This window comes from Mobula hypostoma, chromosome 8 (genome assembly GCF_963921235.1).
Source record: "Mobula hypostoma chromosome 8, sMobHyp1.1, whole genome shotgun sequence".
NCBI lineage: Eukaryota > Metazoa > Chordata > Chondrichthyes > Myliobatiformes > Myliobatidae > Mobula > Mobula hypostoma.
The window spans coordinates 144,781,372-144,797,521 of NC_086104.1; the positions used below are offsets into that span (position 1 = coordinate 144,781,372).

At 46.1% G+C, this 16,150-nt stretch overlaps 1 protein-coding gene across 1 annotated transcript in view; it reads right to left on the reverse strand.

Moving 5' to 3' along the window:
* Positions 1 to 7,778: 7,778 nt before the first annotated feature.
* LOC134351028 (probable JmjC domain-containing histone demethylation protein 2C) overlaps positions 7,779 to 16,150 on the reverse strand; it is an 84,930-nt gene continuing 76,558 nt past the window's right edge. Inside the window, exons 20-23 of the mRNA XM_063057010.1 lie at positions 14,224 to 14,363; positions 9,051 to 9,218; positions 8,753 to 8,884; positions 7,779 to 7,992 (exon numbers count right to left, since the gene is read on the reverse strand). Of these exons, the coding sequence (XP_062913080.1) occupies positions 7,924 to 7,992; positions 8,753 to 8,884; positions 9,051 to 9,218; positions 14,224 to 14,363 (509 nt within the window). The 3' untranslated portion in view covers positions 7,779 to 7,923. The remainder of the gene's footprint in view (positions 7,993 to 8,752; positions 8,885 to 9,050; positions 9,219 to 14,223; positions 14,364 to 16,150) is intronic.

Here is a 16,150-nt window from a genome sequence, read left to right on the forward strand (position 1 = left end):
AAGAAATTGCAAGGGTAAAAAGACCCTGATGGGAGTTATATACAGGCCTCCAAACAGATAGTAATGGGGGATTTCAATATGCAGGCAAATTGGGAAAATCAGGTTGGGACTGCAGCCCAAGGGAGGGAATTTGTAGAATGCCTATGAGGTGGCTTTTTAGAACAGCTTGTGGTTGAGCCCACTAGAGGAAGAATAATTCTGGATTGGGTGTTATGTAATGACCCAGATTTGATTAGGAAGCTTAAGGTAAAGGAACCCTGAGGAGACAGTGATTATAATGTAATAGAATTCACCCTGCAGGACAGTCAGCCTGACTTCAGTGTTTGGAAAGTTGTTGGATGAGGTTTCGGGGTATTTGGTGACGTGATGAAGTAGGCCAAAGTCAGCAAGGTTTTCTAAAGGGCAATTCTTGCCTAACAAATTTGTAATTCATGTTTTTATTTTTTCTAATATTATGTATTGTTTTGTGCAGCTGCCTCTAAGACATCAAATTTTATGGCAAATGCCAGTGATTGTAAACCTGATTCTGAATTTTTTGAGGAAATAACAGACAGGAAGATGAAATAGAATTGGTGGATATTATTTATTTGGAGTTTCAGAAGGCCTTTGACAAGGTGACATAAAATAAGGACCCGTGGTATTACGGGAAAGCTACTAGAAAGGATAGAAGTTTGGCTGATTGGCAGGAGGCAAAGAGTGGGAATAAAGGGGGCATTTTCTAGTTGGCTGCCGGTGACTAGTGATGAGCTGCAGGGGTCAGTGTTGGGACCACTTCTTTTCATGAATTGGATGAAGGAATGATGGCTTTATGGCCAAGATTCCAGATGATACAAGGATGGAGGTGGGAGCAGGGGCAGGTAGTGTTGAGGAAACAGGGTGTGCGCAGGAGAACTTAGATTGGGGGAATGGACAAAGAAGTGGCAGGTGGATTATAATGTAGGGAAGTGCATGGCCATGCATTTTGGCAGAAGGAGTAAAGGTGTGGACTATTTTGTAAATGGGAAGAAAATTTAAAAAAAACAGAGGTGCAGAGGAACTTAGGAGTCCTGTGCAGGATTCTCTAAAGGTTAACTTGTAGTTTAAGTCAGAGGTAAGAAAGGAAAATGCAATGTTAACATTCATTTCGGGAAGAAAGGAATTCAAAAGCAAGGATGTGATGCTGAGGCTTTAGAAGACATTGGCTAGACTGCACTTCGTATATTGTGACCTATTTTTGGGGCCCTTATTTAAGAAAAGATGTGCTGATATTGGAGAGGGTTCAGAGGAGGCTTACGAGAATGATCCATGAATTAAAGGTTTAACATATGAGGGGTGCTTGATGGCTCTGGATCTGTACTTGTTGGAGTTTAGAAGAATGAGGGAGGTGGGATCTCAGCGAAACCTATCGAATATCGAAAGCTTTGGATAGAGTGGATGTGGAGAAGATGTTTCCTATAGTGAGGAAGTCTAGGACCAGAGGGCACTACCTCGATTCAGAGATGCCTATTTAGAACAGAGATGAGGAGAAATTTCTTTAGCCAGAGAGTGGCAAATCTGTGGAATTCTTTGCCACAAACAGTTGTGCAGGCCAAGTGATTGGGTATATTTAAAGCAGAGGGTGATAGGCTCTTGATTGATCAGGGGGTCAAAGGTTACAGGAAGGCGGCAGGAGAATAGGGTTGAGAGGGATAGTAAATCACCCGTGATGGAATTGCAGAGCCGACTTGATGGGCTGAATAGTCTAATTCTGCTCCTAAGTCCCATGGTCTTTCACAAACCTCTTCACAACATTACAGAATAGCCAATTAATGTACAGGAAGTTCCCACAGCCATGTGATAGTAATAAGACCATAAGACATGGGAGCAGAATTAGGCCATTCAGCCCATTGGGTCTGCTCCACCATTTGGTCATGGCTGATTTATATTCCCTCTCAATTCTCCTGCCTTCTCCCTGTAACTTTTCCTGCCCTTACTAATCAAGAACCTATTAACCTCCACTTTAACAATGCCCAATGACTTGACCTCCATGGCTGTCTGCGGCAATGAATTCCACATTCCACCCTCTGTCTAAAAAAAATTCCTCCTCTTCTCTGTTCTAAAGGGGAGTTCCTCAATTCTGAGGCTGTGCTAGACTCTCCTGCTGTTGGAAACTCCCCCTCCATGTTCACTGCATCTAGGCCTTTCAATATACAACAGATTTCAATGAGAACCCCCCCCACACCCCCCATTCTTCTAAACTCCAGCAAGCAGTTCCAGAGCCATCAAATGCTCCTCAGGCATTAAGCCTTTCATTCCCAGGGTCATTGATGTAAACTTTCTCTGAACTTTCTCCTCTCCAATGCCAGGATATCTTTCTCAGATATGGAGCCCAAAACTGCTCACAATACTTTAAATGCAGTCTTGACCGATGCCTTATAAAGCCTGAGCCTTACATCCTTGCTTTGGCATTTTAGTCCTCTCGAAGTGAATGCTAACACTGCAGTTGACATCTTTACTATTGACTCAACCTGCAAATTAACCTTTAATAAGGTGATTTTGAGAGTGCTATCAACTGGAATAGAAACATGGCAAGGAGGGAATATGGATGCTGTCGTTTAAAGTTAAATTGGATAGCTATATGGACAGGAAAGGAATGGAGGGTTATGGGCTGAGTGCGGGTTGGTGGGACTAGGTGAGTAAGAGTCCGACACGGACTAGAAGGGCCGAGATGGCCTGTTTCCGTGCTGTCATTGTTATATGGTTATAGAACAGGAGTGGAAATCGTGAGGAAAAGAGCCAACGCAGAAGGAATGAGAGTTACAACAGTCAAAAAGTAATATCATAGTTATACAGCACAGAAACAGGCCCTTCGGCCCAACCCATCACACTACCCATGCTAGCAACACACATCAATGTTGCTGGTGAACGCAGCAGGCCAGGCAGCATCTATTGGAAGAGGTACAGTCGACGTTTCAGGCCGAGACCCTTCGTCAGGACTAACTGAAAGAAGAGCTAGTAAGAGATTTGAGAGGGGGAGGGGGAGATCCGAAATGATAGGAGAAGACAGGAGGGGGAGGGATGGAGCCAAGAGCCGGACAGGTGATTGGCAAAAGGGATAAGAGATGATCATTCGACAGGATGCCCAGGGAGAAAGACAAGGGGGGGCGGGAACTAGAGGATGGGTAAGGGGTACATTTGTTGTGTCATAGGGTACTGCAGTATAGAAATAGGGCCTTTGGCCCATTCTGAACTGTGGTCCTGCCTGGTCCCATTCACCCACATCTGGACCACAGACCTCCATACCCTTCCCATCCATGTACTTATCCAAACGTCTCTTAAATGATGCACTTGGACCCACATCCACTGGCAGCTTGTTCCGCACGTGAACTATCTTCCGAGTGAAGAAGTTTCCCCGACAGGTTCTCCTTAAATACTTCACCACATTTGGCCCATATCACTCTGAACCAGGGGATCCCGACCCTGGGGTCCATGGTTGGGAATCCTTGCCCTAAACCTTTCCTATCCATGCCCCTGTCCGTGTGCAGCTCTAGTCCCCAGAGGGAGGGTGTGGGAGCATCGGACAGACTACGGAGGATATTTATGACGGTTTCCACTCTGGAGAATTTCAGTTATGAGGAAAGGCTGGCTAGGCTGGAATTGTTTCCGTTGAAACAATGGTGACTGAGAGGAGATTAAATAGTGTACAAATTATTATCTCAGAGAGGATCAATTTGTGAAAGCACTCTGTCCTTGGCAGATCGACCAAGAATGAGGGGACTAGGTTCAAGTTGCGCAATGGCTGGATTAGAAAGGTATTGGTGAAATTCCCTGAAATGACGGTGAAAGCAGATGCTCTCAATGAATTTAAAATGAGAACTTGGTAAACTACAGCCACAAAAGGTAATGACTGCCATGCTAAGACATGAGAGTAACGTCAGTAGTTCCTCTTTTGGCTGGTTTAAACACAGCACACTCCATGACCTCTTTCCTGTGCCATGAGATTTCCAAGATTGTATAAGACATTGGAGGAGAAGAGCCGGAGTGTTTTCAGGCAGACGACTGCTGTCTAGATGGCACTTGGCCAAGTATCTCAACTGAAGGAACACTTCTTACCTTCTCTTGGTTTTACAGGCCCCTGGGGATGAGACCATTGGATGTTTGATACCCCTGTGCTGTACGCACAATGACACAAAATCTATGTGGTCCTCACTCCCACCTTCGGAGATTACAGGCAGCGGTGGTTACAGCACTGTCCATTACAAAGTGAAGCCCTCCCCATTTAGGAGCGCTGCCACAAGAAAGCAGCATCCATCACCAGGGACCTGCACCTTCCAGGCTATGCTGTACTATCATCAGGCCCACACCACCAGGTCAGGCACAGTTATTGCCCTAAAACAAACAGGTTCCTGAACCGAAGTGGATAACTTCACTCACCACAACTCTAAACTGACCCTCAGCCGTCAGATTCACTTTCAACAACTCTCCATCTCCGGTCTCTGTATTAATTAATTGGTTACTTAAAATCAGTTGGTCAGACCACACTTAGAGGATTGTGAGCAGTTTTGGAGCCCCTTGTCTAAGAAAGGATGTGCTGGCATTGGAGAGGGTCCAGAGGAGGTTCAGGAGAATGATCCCAGGAATGGGGGGGCGGGGAACGTCAACTCAGACCATGAGAGGCCTGCGTCGGGCATTTTCCTCCCTTACAAGGCGCAGATTGGAAGTCTGTGTGGGGCGCCACTCCTCACACAGACACTAGAGCAATGTGTGGTTAAGTGCCTTGCTCAAGGGCACAAACACACTGCCACAGCTGAGGCTCGAACTAGCGACCTTGAGGTAACTAGACGAACACTTTAAACACTTGGCCAGAAATGAAAGGGTTAACATATGAGGAGCATTTGATGGCTCTGGGACTGTGCTTGCTGGAGTTCAGGAGAATAAGTGGGAATCTCATTGAAACCTATCGGATGTTGAAAGGCCTAGATAGAGCTGATGTGGAGAGGATGCTTCCTATAGTGGGGGAGTCCAAGACAAAATTGCACAGCCTCAGAATAGAGAGACACCCATTTCGTACAGATATGGGAACGAATTCTTTTAGCCAGAGGGTGATGAATGAGTGGAATTCATTACTAGAGACAGTTGTGCAAGCCGGTTCATTGGGTATATTTAAGGTGAGGGTCGATACATTCTTGATTAATCAGGGCTTCAAACGTTATGTGGAGAAGGTGGAAGATGGAATGGTGGGGCAGACTAGATGGGCTGAACAGCCTACTTCAGCTTCAATGTATTATGGTACAAGAATGATAGATAATAATTTAACAATCCAAAATAATTATTTGAAATCTCTGCCATTTCTTCATTTCCTATTATGAATTCTTCAGTCTGATCCTCAGATGAACTCATGTTTACTTTTTATACTCTTTTTGTTTTACATGCTTATTTGTTAAACAAAATGAGGACGACAGAGTATGAGATCAAACTGAGTTCTTTCAAAGGGGGAATTGGAATTTGTACAGTTGCGGGGAATGAGATACCACAAGGGGGCAGCAGAGACTCCATGGTGGACTGATCAGTGCAAGGAACAACATACCTTTTTTCCCCAAAAAGTTTCTGATCCAAAATGAAAACGCTGGAACAACTCACCGAGAGGAATGAAGCATGGTTACTGTGTCAAATTAATAAAAAGCAGAAAATGCTGGAGAAGCTTCTGGAAAGTGAAACAGTTAATGTTTCAGGTTGAGGACTTCTTGTGAGGAATATTAACACTCTCTCTCTCTCCATGGATGTTGCCTGATGTTCTGAAACACTTCACACATCATGTTTTTATTTACGATTGGCAGCAGCTGAAGTTTCTTGATTTCAGCTAATGTTTCAGAGCGATCATTAGAAAGTGTTAGAGACATTGTCAGATTTAAACAGCAGTGTTTCATTAACTGGTGACAGAAAACATTAATTTGTATTGTATCTTTCCAGGGTGTTTGCACTGCTTTCTGCCCTTTGTTTGCAACAGCTTTGTTGATATGGCCTTGAGTTTAAGCTCATTCAGGATAATTGGATTGTTTAAATTAATGCAGATTTTCTCTCTAACCTAATCTGTTTTGTTGACTCCGGGGGAGTGGAGATATGTCTCTACCAAAGGAGGTGTAAGCCGTTTCTTCCCTCCACTAGCCTGCAGGTCACCCTTGGGCAAGGTCTAGCACCTGCTTAGCCCCCTGAGCAGGGTCACGTAAACAGGTGGTGGATGGTCGTATGAGCAGCGGGTGCATATCACAAGTCCTGGTTATGCAACCACTGACGCCAGGCAGACAATCTCTGCAGAGTATTTACAATGGCCGAGGTCACCCGTCTTGTAAAGACACTGCCCAGAAGGCGGCAATGGCAAACCACTTCTGTAGAACAATTTGCCAAGAACAATCATGGTCATGGAAAGCCCACATTGTACGAGGTGGTGCATAATTCTCAGTGAAACCTTTCAAATGTCTTCAGGCCTAGACAGAGCAGTTGTGGGAAAGGATGTTTCCCATGGTGGGAGAGTCTAGGACATGAGAGCACAGCTTCAGGATAGAAGGGGCGCCCTTTCAAAACATAGATGCAGAGAAATTCCTCTAGTCAAAGTGTGGTAAATTTGTGGAATTTGTTGCCACATGCAGCTGTGGAGGCCAGGTCGTTGGATATATTTAAGGCAGAGATTGATAGGTTCCTGATTGGATATGGCATCAAAGATTACGAGGAGAAGGCCAGGGATTGGGGTTGAGGAAGAGAGAGAGAAGGATCAGCCATGATTGAATGGTGCAGCAGACTCGGGGGGCCAGATGGCCTAATTCTGCTCCTATGTTTTATAATGAGCAAACAGGGCGCAGAACCAGTCTTTAACTCTTACAAGTATTTCCACATTTACAAGCCCCGTTTACAATGGAACAACAGATCTTCTCAAATGCTGCGGAAGCTGGGTCACTGCTAAACGTGATGGAGAAGGCTTAGTCTGGTGGAAGATCTGACTCCTTCTTGGGAGGGGTGAGGCATGGGCTGGCAGCTGATAGGCAGACCAAGGAGGTAATAGGTGGAAGCAGACAGGGTTAAGGAAATAAGGCAGATGAAGCAAAGTGGGAGGAGGGTGAAGGTGGACAGAGCCTGGAAGCTGATCAGCAATGTCTCAAAGCCTTGCCGTGGGGTGGCATGGTAGCACAGTGGTTAGCACAATGCTTTACAGTGCAGGTGACCTGGGTTCAATTCCCACCACTGCCTGTAAGGATTTGTATGCTCTCTGGGACCATGTAGTGGGTTTCCTCCCACAGTCCAAATACATACCAGTTGGTAGGTTAATTTATATTGTAAATTGTCCCATGATTAGGATGGGATTAAATCAGGGACGTCTGGGTAGTGTGGTTTGAAGGGCCAGAAGGGCCTATTATACGCTGTATCACAATAAAGTAAAATAGCCTGCAAGTACTGGACTCTGATACAAGAGGAACCACTGGAGAAGAGGTGAAGGGAGAGGGGATCCAGTGGATGAAGTGTGTAAGGAGTAGGGGACCCACGGGTGACGGTGCGGAGTGGGGAGAACGCAAAATGCCCCAAGACCGGGAGGACTGGAAGTTGGGATGCGGAGTACCAGGAGTGATAGGCCTTGCTCTTCTGCGCCCTCTGCTGTGAGAAGGCAATATCACACCCCAGACGGTGCACTGCACTGGCTACAGGCCTCTGACCTGTCCGCAGAGAAACACAGCGTTCATCTCACGAGTCAGACTGGAGTTGACAGCTGCTGCCTTAGTGAGGTGAAAAATTGTTTCCTCTTCATCATACCCAATTAATACAAGTCACCCTGTGTGTGTTGTACCTTCTTGACATTTTATAATTAGCAGAGATCGGGGATGAACTGATGATACCCGGGAGGTGTTATATTACAAAACTTCATTTATTTTATTATCGTCATGTTTAATTTTCAGTGCTCCCCACGGGCTGCTGAACTCAGCCCTGTGCTGTAGCTGCCAGCGTCTCCACGCAGTCTTTCACAGTGTCGTAGAGGATGCTTTTCATCTGGGGAGACAAAAGCAAATGACGTATTAACAGAACGCTAAATGGAACAAGTACCACGTTAAAGAACTGAGTAATAGGGTCACTGTGATATTTTTCTGGTCACCATCACCCACGTCACTCCCTTCCAGGAACATATTAACTCCTCCACAGCCCAGTTTTTCCTTCTGTCTCTCCACTCCCCACTCCTCTTCATCTCCCATTCACCACTCTCCTCTACCTCTCCCCACCTCACCCTCCTCTTCCCCTGCTCACTCACCCTCTTCTGTTCCCTCCTCCTCCACCTCAGCTCTCTCTCCCTCCCCTCCTCTCCGCAAAGCCTATCTGCACTTATGATGGAGGAACAACACCTTGTATTCCATTTGGGTAGCCTCCAACCTGATGGCACGAACATTGACTTCCCAAACTTCCGGTAATGACCCCCACCCCTCCTCCTTCACCATTTCCCACCCCCTTTTCCCTCTCTCACCTTATCTCCTTACCCGCCCATCGCCTCCCCCCTTCCCTTTTCTCCATGGCTGCCTGTCTCTTTCACCTATCAACTTCCCAGCTCTTTACTTCATCCTCCTTCCTCCAGGCTTCACCCATCACCTCATGTTTTTCTCTCCTCTCTCCCTGCTTTTTAAATCTTCCTACTCAGCTTTTTTCCCCTCCAGTCCTGCCAAAGGGTTTCAGCCCGAAACATCGACCGTTCACTCTTTTCCTAGATGCTGCCTAGCCTGCAGAATTCCTCCAGCCTTTTGTGCCTGTTGCTAAGGCCCACCTGTAGTTTGTGTCCATTTTGCATCAGAGACTTGTTCTCTCCCGTGAGAGCCTTTGTTGTGAATGAGTGTTTGATGTGCTCCGGCGAGACGAACTGCTTAGTGACAGAGATACAACTGCTCAAGTACTGCACCTGTACGGGAGACAGACAAGGATGTCAGATGCCGCGCACGTCACAGGCGGGAGCCCGCGGGTCCGTTTCACGGCAGCAGAGTTCGCTGCCCGTCAGCTTTGAGCTTTCTCCGCCAGCATTTGAATAGAAATGCATAAAACCTTGACCCAATCATCAGTGACGTTACCTGATAGGTGGTTGCAGTGGGAATGAGAACAGCATCACCCCTGAACTGCAACACTGCCCTGCCTTGGATCCCGCTTTCTTCAAGTAGTCTTGTCCTCAGGCTCTGATCCAGGTAACAGCTCTGAACGGAGACTTGATCCTGACCTTCGGCATCCCCTTCCCTCACCACCTGAGAACACAGATCATAAGGCATAGGAGTAGAATCAGTCCATTCAGCCCATCACGTCTGTTCTGCCATTTTATCACGGCCGATTTATTTTCCCTCTCAACCCCATTCTCCTGCCTTTGTTTTCCCCCTATAACCATTGACACCCTTGCTAATTTAGGATCTATCAATCCCCACTTTAAATATACCCAATGACTTGGCTTCCACACCGGCCTGTGGCGATGAATTCCACAGACTCACCACTCTCTGGCTGAAGTAATTCCTCCTTGTCCTTCCATTACGAGGCTATTCCCTCTGGTAGACTTTCCCCACACTAGGAAGCATTCTCTACATGTTCTGTCTATTTAGGCCTTTCAGTATTCAGTTTCAAGGAGATCTCTCCCCCCTCCCATTTTTCCACACTCCGGCATGTACGGGCCAAGAGCCATCAAACGCTCCTCATACTTTAAATCGATCATTCTCATAAGTCAACTCTGGGCCCTCTCCAGTCTCAAATGCCAGCACATCCTTTCTTAGATGGGGCCAAAAGCTACTCACACAGTACTCCAAACGTGGCCTTAAAACGTCTCAGCTTTCCATCCTGGCTTTTCTATTCTGGTCCCCTTGAAATGAATGCTATCATTGTATTTGCCTTCCTCACAACCGACTCAAGCTGCAAGTTAAACTTCAGAAAATCCTGCATTAGGACTCCCGAGTCCCTTTGCACCTCCGATTTTTCAATTTGCTTCCTATTTAGAAAATGGTCTATGCCTTTATTCATTCTACCAAGTGCTTAACCATACACTTCCCTACGCTTCCATTTGCCACTTCTTTGCCCTAATCTGTCCAAGTCCTTCTGCAGTCTCCCAGCTTCCTCAACACTACCTGCCGCTCCTCCTAGCTTTGGATCATCACAAACTGTGCCACAAACCCATCAAATAACATGAAAATTAGTGGACCCAATACTGACCCCTGTGGAACACTGCTAGTCGCTGGCAACCAACCAGGAAAAAGGCTAGTTTATTTCTACTCTTTGCCTTCTGCCAGTCAATCTTCTGTCCATTCTAGTATCTTTCCTGTATATCATGGGCTCTTATCTTGTTTCGTAGTTTCATGTACAAAGCGTGTTAAAGGCCTTGCGAAAATCCACGTAAAATACATCTAGCTAGTCTCCTCTGTCTCTCCTGCCTGTTACTTCCTTAGAATTCCCAGAGACTTGTCGGGGATGAGAGGAGACTATCTAGAGGTACATAGATGATGAGACGCATAGAATGGACATCCATCTCCCATTTCCCGAGGAACGAATGGCTAACAGCGAGGGAATCATTTTCAGATGATTAGAAGAAAGTATGGGGGGGGCGGAGGGATGTCAGAGGCAGGCTTCATACTCGGAGTAATAATGGACTGCTGGGGGTGGTGGTAGAGGCAAATGCATTAGGGACATTTAAGATGCTGGAGGAAATCCGCGTCGGGTAGCATCCTTGGAAACGATCAATGTTTCATGCCGGAACCCTTCGTCAGGACTGAAGAGGGAAGGGGCAGAGGCCCTATAAAGAATGTGGGGGGAGGCTGGGAAGGAGAAGGCTGGTAGGTTCCAGGTGAAAAACCAGTAAGGGGAAAGATAGAGGGGTTGGGGAGGGGAAGCAGGGAGGTGATAGGTAGGAAAGGTGAAGGAAGAATAGCGGAAAACACAATGGGTAGTAGAAAGAGATGGAACCATGAGGGAGGTGATAGGCAGCTGGGGGAGGGGGCAGAGTGACATAGGGATAGGGGAAGGGAGGGGGAGGGAATTACCGGAAGTTGGAGAATTCTATGTTCATACCAAGGGGCTGGAGACTACCTAGACGGTATATGAGGTGTTGCTCCTCCAACCTGAGTTTAGCCTTATCATGGCAGTAGAGGAGGCCATGTATGGACGTATCTGAATGGGAGTGGGAAGCAGAGTTGAAGTGGGTGGCTACCGGGAGATCCTGTCTGTTGTGGCGGACGGAGCGGAGGTGCTCGACGAAGCGGTCCCCCAATCTGCGTCGGGTTTCACCGATGTAGAGGAGGCCACACCGGGAGCACCGGATGCAATAGATGACCCCAACAGACTCACAAGTGAAGTGTTGCCTCACCTGGAAGGACTGTTTGGGGCCCTGAATGGTGGCAAGAGAGGAGGTGTAGGGACAGGTGTAGCACTGCGCTTACAGGGATAAGTGCCGGGTGGGAGATCCGTGGGGAGGGACGCGTGGATCAGTGAGTCGCGGAGGGACCAGCGTGTTGCAAGTGTTGCTTTGACTCCAGCATCTGCAGAGTATTTGGTATTTAGGGACATTTAAGAGACTTTTTAGCAAATGAATGAAAGAAAAAATTAATTGCATGAGCAAATGGTTGGATTATAGTAGCTTACAAGGTCAGCACAACTTTGTGAGCCAAAGGACTTGTACTGTACAGTACAGTTTGACTTTCAGTGTCATTCTGGCCAATGCTACCTACATTAACTGGACTGGACAACAGTATACGGGATGGGAATTTATACCCACAATCCCAGAAGCTTCCCTGAAATGTAATCTCAAACAAAGCTGGTAATTGTACACACTGTGAGTGAGAAAGGGGAGAGAAACAGACATATGGCTCTGATCGCCCCAGTTCCATTTGTTTGAAGAAACTTTCAGAAATATTGTCAAACTAGTTTGTAAACTGGTTTACAAATGTCATTTTACTTACTTATTGAGATAAAATGCAGAACAGGCCTTTCCAGCCCTTTGAGCTGTGTCACCCAGCAATGCACCTATTTAATCCTCGCCTAATCACAGGACAATTTAGAATGACTAATTAAACTACTATCCAGTACATCTTTAAACTGTGGGAGGAAATGCACTTGGTTCACGGGGAGAACATACAACCTCCTTACAAATAGCACCAGAATTGAACTCCCTAACACCAGAATGCCCGAGCAGTAAGGCAATGCACTAACCGCGACGTTACCATGGTACCCATATCACATGACAGTGACAGAGGTTTAAATGAACAACATACATAGTTGGTGTGAAGCTTACTAGCTTAATTTTCCTCTCATAAATGTACCTGACTGTAGATATGTAATTCTATTGAACTATCTGCACACCTTAAATATTGTTGGTGTAGGCTACTATAACCACTAGAAATCTATTTGTTCATCTGGAATGTAATTCATACAGCTCAATATCCTAAGGGAGAAGTGAGATGAACTGTTGTTTGTTCAAGGTAGGAGAATTGAGGAGGGAGGAGTGTAACTTAACATTATGGAAAGCTGGAGTTTCTATTGTATGTGGCAGTGGGATTTGCCCTCAGGAGTGAAGCCTCTCAGTCACGGTTACCGAGGTCGGGAATGGTAGTTCGTCAGTCACCAGAAGTGGGCTGCCCTCAGCCTATCATTAGGTTGTGTTGGTTGTTAAGGCAAACACTTTGTCACTGTATGTTTCCATGTACGTGCGCTAAATAAATGAATCTGAATCCGAGATGTGGATTAGCCCTGGGACTGTTGTGTGTATACACAGGCTTTAGCTCGCGGTGCTAGAATAGGGAGGCCTGCAAGGCAGCTTCATGTCAGAGGCTGCATCAGATTATTGTCGTGACCCTAAAGTGCAGACAAAGTCCAGTTTACGATGGTTAGTAAGTGATGATAACGTTGGCCAGAACTTCTGCAAAGCCGTGGTAATTCAATCACTAAACGCAGGAGGCAGGCAAAGCAGCAATCCTCGGGCAGTCAAACCTAATCCCATCAGCAGCTCAGCTGACAGCTGCTTTCAGTCGTCAATCACACACCCTCAGTGTTCGCTCACCCCTCTTGAATGCCCCCTAAATGAGCAGGATTTGAGAAAAACACTAGGAGAAGAATTCGGACCCGTTTTGGAGGCTTTGAGGTTCATTTTGCATGTATTTCTGGATTCTGGTTACTCTTTTATTTTTCTCCCCTGCTGCTTTTGAGTGATTTGGTCGGGGCAATTGATACGGACTGGAGCGCTTTGGCGCACACCAGCTCCACAGCCTGCAGTGGGCTAACGGAGGCAGCCGTGAAATGAACATTACTGGTCTTCTAGTTTGATGTTTGATACTCTGTATGTTGTTCGCTCGCTTTTTGCCATTTGCATCATTTGTTCCTTTTACATGTGCTGTTTTCTTTGAACGGGTTCCTTGGTGTTTCTTCGTGGCGGCAGGCGGACAAATCTCAGAGTTGTATTCTGTATACTGACTTTGATATTAAATGTACCTTGAACCTTTGGAATTTGGCTATTTGACCCATCAAATCTACTGCGCCATTTAATCACGACTGATTTTTCTTTCCCGCAGTCCCATTCATCTAACTGCTCCGTGTAAACCTCAACCCTCTTACCAATCAAGAACCCAAAAACCTTTAACTTGAATACACACAACTTGGCCTCCACAGCCCTCCAGGGGTACGAATTCTATAGATTCACCACCCTCTGGCTCAAGAAATTCCTCCTCATTTATGTCCTAAGTGGATGTCCCTTTATTCTGAGAACGTGTCCTTAGATCCTAGACTCACCTACTAATGGATACATCCTTTTTATGTCCAGCTTATCCAGCCTTTTGGCATTTCGTAGGCTTCAGTGAGAACACCCCCACCCCCCCAATCGTCCTGAATTTTACTGAGTCAGTGAAAATTCTGCACATATTGAGCCTTGCATGTGCATATTATTCTTGTGAACCTCCTCTGGTCCTCTATGGAGCCAGCACTACCATTCCTTAGAAACAGGCCTAAAATTGCTCACAATACTCCAAATGTGGTCTGATCAATGCCTTACAAAGCCTCAGCAGTACATCCCAGTTTTTTTATATCATAGTCCTCTCAATATGAATGCCAACATTGCATTTGCCTCCTTACTTCCAGCTCAACCTGGAAGTTAAGCTTACAGGAATCCTCAACTTGGTCTCCCAAGTCCTTTCGCACCTCCAATGTAAGTTCTCTTCCTATCAAGAATCATTCTCCAGTGCCTGGTTACAAAGTGGGTCATTTTGTCTCTAACAGGTAAACAAAATCTACCTTCTGCAAAAACTCCTTTATCCTCTCTGTGTCCTGGCTGGTATAGACGTGCCAGAGAGCTCCAGGCCTCTCATTTGGGTCCCTCAGTCGCCTTATTACTGCGTCGTCCACTGCGTCTCCCTCCAGGCTGGTTAGAATTGCTGTTTAAAATAACACAACAATTACTGTTGACAGGACACACAAGGGTGACCTTTGAAATCATTCCCCGTCAGCACAGCCCGCTTCCCTTGGACAGACTTTGATTTTCAACTTGTGGCTTTGCAAACTGCAGACATAAATGAGAAACACCACTAACCAGTGGGCACCAGCTTGGTCACATTACATAGAGTATGAAGCTCTACTCTCAATACGTCCTTTCTCGATGTGAGGAGTTGGCTTTCCATTTTATAGATGAAAGATGAGCATTATTTTGTCACATGTACATGCAAACATACAGTGAAATGCATTGTTTGCATCAAAGCAAACCAGCTGAAGGCAACCGGCAACTATCGCCACAATTCCGGAGCCAACGTAACTTAACGTACGTCTTTGGAATGTGGGAGGAACCTCAAATTTAAGAAGCTCTTAGATAGGCACATGGATGATAGAAAGATGGAGGTTTATAAAACACAGAAGAGTACAGCATAGGAACAGGCCATTTGGCCTACAATGTTGTGCCGAACTAGATAAGAAGCAAATCAAAAACACCCAAACACCAATCCCTCCTACCTACACCATGTTCATATCCCTCCATCTTCCTTATATCCATGTAGGAGGGAAAGGTTAGGTTGATTTTAGCATAGTTTAGAAGTTTGGCACAATATCATGGACCAAAAGGCCTGTACAGTGTGATGTTGTACTATATGAAACCAGAGCACTTAGGGAAACCCACAGGGTTACAGTGAGGATGTACTAACTTCTAACAGACAGTGGCAGGAACCGAGCCCCGACACTGTAAAGTGATTGCGCTAACCAATACGCTACCACGTCACTCCAGTATCGCTTGCCCTGCTGACAGTGTGCCTTGCCTCCATGGCCTCCTTTACTGCTACAATCAGGCCACACTCTGGTTGGAAGAGCACCACCTCATCTTCTGCCCGGGTAGCCTCCATCCTGATGACATGAACATCGATTTTTCCAGCTTCTAGTAATTTCTCCCCCCATGCCCTTTCTCTCTCCTCCCATTCTGGCTCCCCTCTTGCCTCTTCTCTTCTCTTCTCACCTCCCTCTGGTATGCCTCTTCCTTCCCTTTCTCTCATGGTCCACTCTCATTAGATTTCTTCATCTTCTTTACCTCTTTAAACAATCACCCCAGCTTCTCACTTCATTCCCCCACCCACACACCAACACCCACCCACCTGCCTTCTCCATTCTTCTGATTGCACCTATCATTGGCCAGTTTGTAATCCTTTCCCTCCACCACTGTCCTATTCTGGCTTCTTCCCCCTTGCTTTCCAGTCCTGACGAAGGGTCGTGGCCCAAAACATCAGCAGTTTATTCCTCTGCATAGATGCTGCCTGGCCTGCTGAGTTCCTCTAGCTTTTAGTGCAAGTTGAACTGATTTTTTTTTCCTCCCAGTGCTGCCTCAGTGCACTGTTGTAATGAAATGGCAAATCAAAGTTTTCAGTGTTACAGTGATACAATATAAGAAAAATCAATTTACAAACTGGGTGAAGGCCTTTAGCCTCGCATTCAAAACCGATCAAATGGCGGCAACTCCATTTTGTATGGAAGGCAGTTGTACTGACCCTGTTAGAGACCCCGATCAACCGGCTGACAAGCTGGATAATTTGTCTTTTGGTTCACTGTTCTGATGTAACAGGTCTGTGGCTCACTGAGGTTAGCCCATAATGTGAAGCTCTGTGTAAACTGATGCATGTTGAACAGATTTTGGACAATGTGACAGTAACTATGACGATACAATAGTCTTTCACAATAGTGAATAATC